Consider the following 5,969-nt stretch of genomic DNA (forward strand, 5'->3'; position numbering starts at 1 on the left):
GCTCGGGGCCGTGTATCTCGGGGGGACGCGCAGTGCGCTGCGGCGGAGGATGCAGCGTAGCGGTGTGGGGCAGAGCCCGGCGGCGTCGCGGAGGTGCCGTCCGTGGGTGCCGGTGCCGCGGGCAGTGGGGCGCAGTGCGGTGCTAGGCTGCGTGGGCTCAGGGGTGGGCGTGCTCGCAGGCAGCACAGTTCCACCCCGAGGAGTGGGTGCCAGGTACCGGGGGGGTCGGGCAGTGCAAGTGGGGGGACCCACTGGAGGCAGGGCGGTGCGTGAGGGAGCGGCCCAATTGCAGCATTTGGCCGGCAGCAAAGGTGCAGGAGGCTCCCGGGCTCAGGGCTGCTGAAAGTCCAACTTTCCCGTTAAATATAAACCTGCCACGGCTCTCACCCAGTTAACTGCTCCTGTGGCCGTGGCAGGCCCGCACTTGACGGGTGAGTGAGGCAGGATCCTCCCAAGCCGCCTTCTCCCCCTGCCCAGACCCGTGCTGAAATGGCCACTGCCCCCCTTGGCTTCAACATTGATGCCCCACGCTGGGACCAGAGCACTTTTGTGGGGCGCTTGAAGCATTTCCTCAACATCACCGACCCGCGGACGGTGCTGGTGCCAGAGAAGGAGCTGGACCGGGCCAAGGCTCTGGTGGAAGCCTGCAGGTGAGGGACAGGGGTGCAGCCAGGACAGGTGCCATGCCCGTGGCTGTACCCAACCACCCTGTGGTGCTGTGGGAGGGATGGAGGCAGTCGTTCCCAAGCAGGCGTGCTGGGGCATACCATCCATCAGAGGTGGTTTTGGGGGAGTTTCCCAGGCTTCTCCCAGGAGCCTCAAGCTGGGACAAGTTTCCCTCATGAGAGATATTTCCTCTGCCTTTCATGTCTGGCACCCGGGGCTCTGTGCCTTGGCAATACCAGGTGCCGGTAGGTCTGCATGGCTCTCCCTGATGGGCTCTGGGCTTGCAGGGCTGGGCTGGTGCCGCCAGGAAGCAGCCAGGAGCAGCTGCTCTATGCCAAGAAGCTGTACGACTCAGCCTTCCACCCTGACAGCGGCGAGAAGATGAACCTCATAGGGAGGATGTCCTTCCAGGTGCCAGGGGGCATGGCCCTCACCGGCTGTATGCTCCAGTTCTACCGGTGAGCTCTGGGGTACACCACGCTGGGAAAGCAGCTGTGACAGCCCCCAGCCCCTTGAGGGGTCCCCCATGGACAGGGTACGGCCAATCTGCCTTCTCTGGGGCCGGCTGCTGCCTGAGGTATGCCCATGGCTGCTGTGCCTGATGGCATCCTGTGGCCAAGCCCTGTGTCCCTGTGCCCTGTCCCCAGTGCCCAGCCTGTGGTGGAAGCATCACAGATCCTCCCAGTTCACTTCACACAGTTCACTTCACCCTCAGTTCTGCTCTTCCTGTAGCCCTTGTAATGATTAACACAGCCACATCCTCTGTGGCTGCTGCTCTTGCTCCATGGACCATTACAGCCACTGAAACCAAGAACCAAATGTGTCCCCAGGCCAGGCTGCTCCAGTGTCCCCAGCCCATGCCAACAGCTCCCTGCATTCCCCTTCTGAAATGGCTGCTGTGGGGGTGAGTGGTCCTGTCCCCAGCAGAGAGGCTGTATGGGACAGGCACTGCCTTTCCCAGTGGATCCTTGTCCCATCCCACCCCTGTTTGCTGGACTGGTTTTCCCATTGCTGGTGAGGTCCAGCCTGGGTGGGGGATCTCCCAGTGCTGACAGGTCACCCTTTTTCCAGCTCATCACCCTCCTGCGTCCCAAAGCTTGCTCAGACCCAAATCTCCCTGTGTCCCTTCCTGCCCCACCTCAGTGTCCCCAAGACACCATGAGGAGTCCAGGTGCCCTGGTCGTCCCCAGAGCTGCCTCTGTCCCCGTGTGCTCCCTCCTTGCCACTCCTGTTGACAAAGGCATACCTCAGCCCAGCAGGATGGCTGCTGCCCTGCTGAGAGCTGGGTCTCCCACCTCTGGCCAAGCACCCTGCAGGGCTGGTCCCACTCTGGTGGTCCCCAAGGCCCCATGGCAGCCAGGACTGCTGGCGTCATTTCCCAGCTCTGCTACTGGTTCATCGCTTTGCTACAGTGCCTCAGTTTCCCTCGGGAGACACCCTGACAAGTGTATCGAGGGCATCTTGGCTGTCCCCCTGCTGAGCTTGGCCACAGGCATAGGCACAGTGTACCTGATGGCTCTTGGGTGCTCTCCCGGTCCCTTCTCTCTGCAGAACAGTGCCCGCCGTGGTTTTCTGGCAGTGGGTGAACCAGTCCTTCAATGCCATCGTCAACTACACCAACCGCAATGCTGCTTCCCCCATCTCACTGAGGTGAGCGTGCCCCGCACAGGATGGGGACCCTCTGTGTTGAGACCTCCCTGGATGCCCCTTAAAGTCTCCCTGTGCCCTGTCTTGGGTACCAAAGGAACAGGATTGAGTCAGAGTTCGTGTTTCTGTTCTCTCCCTTTTTTGGAAATCACTGTCCAGGCAAATCGGGGTGGCTTACATCACAGCCACCGGTACAGCCCTGGCCACTGCAGTGGGACTCAACCTCTACACCAAGGTACATGTGGCCAGGGCCGGGTGGGGGAGCTGGCTGCATCCTGCCCTCCTGTGCTGACACTAGCCTGTCTCCCGCAGCGAGCGCCCCCCTTGCTGGCCCGCTGGGTCCCCTTTGCAGCCGTGGCTGCTGCCAACTGTGTCAATATCCCCATGATGCGGCAACAGTAAGTGCCTGGCCAGAGTGCTTGAGGGACTCGGCTCCCTCGGAAGGTGATGTGGTGGCAGCCTGGCTGCAGGGTCACCCTGCCACCATTTGCCATCCAGGGGCTGGAGCGGGTGGGAGGATGGGAGGGAGGTGAGCTGGGGTCTGCACATTCGCAGTGCCGGGTCTCTGGTGGAGGGTGCCTGGTGGGATGGTTCCGCCTTTGCTCAGAGCAGGACGGAGATTTGGGGCTGAGGGTAGGTGTTCTGGGGCCTGGGCTGGAAGATCTCTCAGATCCAAAGGTCTTCTGCCTGTGGTCATGGAGAGCCCCAGTCCACGATGTCCATGTGGGGCTCATGTGAAGACCTGTGTCTGCTTCTCAGGGTCTCCCAGAGGTCACAGCACGGGGAGCTGGGGTGCTGTATAGGGGACTGTCCCCTGGCTCTGTTGCGGGTCCCGCGTGGGTGTCTGTCCCCTGAATGGCTGGACCCTGTTCGCAGCCATGCCCTGAAGATGGCAGCATCGGCTGGGCTGAGGACCGCGGTGCTCCGGGACTGTTGAGCCCTGAGGCCAGGGCTGGGGACAGCCGGGGCTGCTGTGCCAGCACAGCACAAGGGACCCCACTGGCACCCCGTCAGCCCACTGCTGCGTCCTCACGTTTCCCCGACCATCCCGGCCCCCATTCATGGCAGCTTGTCCCCTCCAGGGAGATCATCAACGGGATCACAGTGACAGACGGGGACAATAACGAGCTCGGCTGCTCCAGGGTGAGTCTGGGGATGGGGTCCGAGTTGGGGCCTGCTGCAGGGGCTCACCTGATGCTTTTGCTTGCAGAGAGCAGCAGTGAAAGGCATTGCACAGGTTGTGGTCTCCAGGATCGCCATGGCAGCGCCGGGAATGAGTGAGTGCAGGGCAGGAGGGTGGGGGGCCAGACCAGGGGCTCCCCTGGGAACCACTACCTCAGCCTCCTCTGCTTCAGTTTCCCCCAGGAAGAAGAGGGAGGGTGGCCCTGCATCCCAGGTGGTGTTTGGTTTCATCTCACTGATGGAGCTGCTCTCCCCATGCTGCCATTCCCATCAGAGTCCCCTGAGCCCCCAGCCTTCCTCACCCCAACCCACAGCCCATGGGGGACATAGGGTACTCCCGCAGCAGTTGGGCTCCACAAGAATGCCTCTCATGCTCTCTGGCCTCTCTCCTCACAACCTGACATCCCTCACCCTCATGAGACCCTTTCCATGCCGCAAGCCTGGCAGAAGGGATCAGAGAGCATAAGGAGCATGGACCATGCTGCTCGGATAGGCCAGCATGCCCATGGACCTGGATGGATGGATGGATGGATGGATGGATGGATGGATGGATGGATGGATGGGGGTCCCATGCCAGGTCCCTGCCATGAGCAAACACCCAGTGACCTCCCTAGCACAACTACCCAATGCCATGGCCTCCAGGAGGACAGTTCTGCTGGGGCAGCCCTATGGGCTGGTTTGCAGGGAGGCCCTGACCTTTTCTTTCTGTACCTAGTTATTTTGCCCATCATCATGGAGCGACTGGAGAGATTCCCCTTCATGCAGGTGAGCCCATGCTTCTCCTGCCACAGTTTTCCGGTGGATCCTGCGGTGCTCCAGCCCTGCTCCCCAGGCATCACGATGCTGGGGGTAAAATGGGGGGTTGCAGAGCCTGGCTTGCTTTGCCCCCTGTTTGAGTAACCAGTACACCAGAGGTCTCTTGGGTGACATGGAGAGGCTGTGGGATTGTCGCAGGGGTTGGCCATTCAGCCCCATTGAGGGGAGAAGTCTCCCTGCTCTGTGAAGGGGGCTTGCGGCAAGGCTGGGGACTCATTCCCGGCTCTTCCCTTGCAGCGGATCCGGGTTCTCCACGGGCCTCTGCAGGTGCTGCTCTGTGGGGGCTTGTAAGTATTTCACTGCTCAAACCCCTGTGGGTGCCTGGAGTGTGGCCCCAAGGGATGCTTGAAAAAAGACCCCTTTCCCAGCAGGGGATTGCAAAGCTGCTTGCCTTTCAGCCTGGGCTTTCCTAAGTTACTGGGAGTCGTTGGGCATGAGCAGCACCTCTTGGGCTGAGATCCCTGCAGCTGGGGGGCAAATGGGCTGTGATCCCCAACACTAACACTCAGCTCTTCTCTGTCCTGCAGCCTCCTGTTCATGGTGCCAGCAGCTTGTGCCCTGTTCCCGCAGCGATGGTACCTGTCCTACTGCTTCCCCCCCAACCCCATCATGTGTGGGACCTCAGGAGCCTTCCTCCTCCCCTAGCCCTTCTCTGCCGATCCCAGGATGGGCACCCACCCTTCAGCCTGAGGCAGTGCCTGCCTGTACACACTGGTGCCCTGGGCAGCAGGAGGGTGTGTGACTCCCCTGCTCTGTGAGCTCTGGGCTGGGAGCAGTAGGACCCACAGCCCCACCGGCAGCTCTCTGCTCCCTAGCACTGGGAGTGGTGGACACTAGGGCTGGGTGGTGAGTCTTGATGTGAGCCTGCAAGATCCCAGGGACTGCAGGGGACCTCAGATGGCAATGGGGAGGGGAGGGTGGCCTGGCCAGTGGTCGGGGAGGAGGATTGCAATTCTCAACGTCGATCTCCTCTCCCCACAGCTCCCTTGCACTGGCTGACCTTGAGCTGGAGCTACATGACAGCATCGTGGCCAAGCATGGGGACAAAGTGCCATACGTCTATTTTAACAAGGGACTGTGAACAGAGACTACCTCAGGAACCATCACACCCTTCCGGCCCCCTGCCGCCACCAGCCCCACGTACTCTGATCAGGGCTCAGAGGCACAGTCCGGCCAGATCTGCCCCCCAGGCCCAGCACCATCTCTGATGCTTCCTTCCTCCAGAGAGGCAGGATCTGGCCCTGCATGCCCAGCTTGCAACACTTTGGCTTGTCCTGAGCCTTCCTCCATCTGCTGCTGGCCATGTCCTTGCCTCCCCACATCCCTACTGCTCTAGGCAATGGCTGAGCTTCTTGTGCCTTCCTTCTGCCCTGCACAGGAGGATCTGCCCAGCTTGTCTGAGCCTCATGTGGTCACTGGGCTTGGCCCCACAAGGCATCAGGCTCTCTCCCTCGGGTCTCAGAGCACAGTCCTACCTCTGAAAGCAGGTGCCTTGCCATTGATTGTATGAGGAACCAAAGCACATTGCTGTCTTAAGCCACCACAGTGGCCTCTTAGCAAGAGCTGGATCATGTCTTGGCATGTCGGAAGGAACCTGTCCCCTCCACACAGGGAGCACCCACAGTCCAGGGACCAATGCTTGGACCATGCCTTACTTG

The 5,969-nt window shown here is 61.1% G+C and overlaps 1 protein-coding gene across 2 annotated transcripts; it reads left to right on the forward strand.

Annotated features, from left to right (window-relative positions):
• Positions 1-40: 40 nt before the first annotated feature.
• On the forward strand, positions 41-5,486 carry SFXN2 (sideroflexin 2). 2 transcript variants are annotated; one of them, XM_026851668.1, is made up of 11 exons: positions 445-650; positions 954-1,124; positions 2,218-2,316; positions 2,473-2,548; positions 2,626-2,711; positions 3,396-3,456; positions 3,524-3,590; positions 4,211-4,260; positions 4,549-4,598; positions 4,839-4,886; positions 5,293-5,486. In XM_026851668.1, the coding sequence occupies exons 1-11, from the start codon at positions 490-492 to the stop codon at positions 5,390-5,392; spliced, it is 969 nt and encodes a 322-aa protein (XP_026707469.1). In that variant the 5' UTR covers positions 445-489; the 3' UTR covers positions 5,393-5,486. The 2 variants fall into 2 exon arrangements, with proteins under 2 accessions (XP_026707468.1, XP_026707469.1); XM_026851667.1 differs by lacking the exons at positions 4,211-4,260; positions 4,549-4,598; positions 4,839-4,886; positions 5,293-5,486 and adding an exon at positions 41-93 and having other exon boundaries at positions 478-650; positions 3,524-4,008.
• The last annotated feature ends 483 nt before the right edge of the window (positions 5,487-5,969 follow it).

This window comes from Athene cunicularia (genome assembly GCF_003259725.1).
Source record: "Athene cunicularia isolate RWA chromosome 6 unlocalized genomic scaffold, athCun1 chr6_part1, whole genome shotgun sequence".
In the NCBI taxonomy this organism is placed as follows: Eukaryota; Metazoa; Chordata; class Aves; order Strigiformes; family Strigidae; genus Athene; species Athene cunicularia.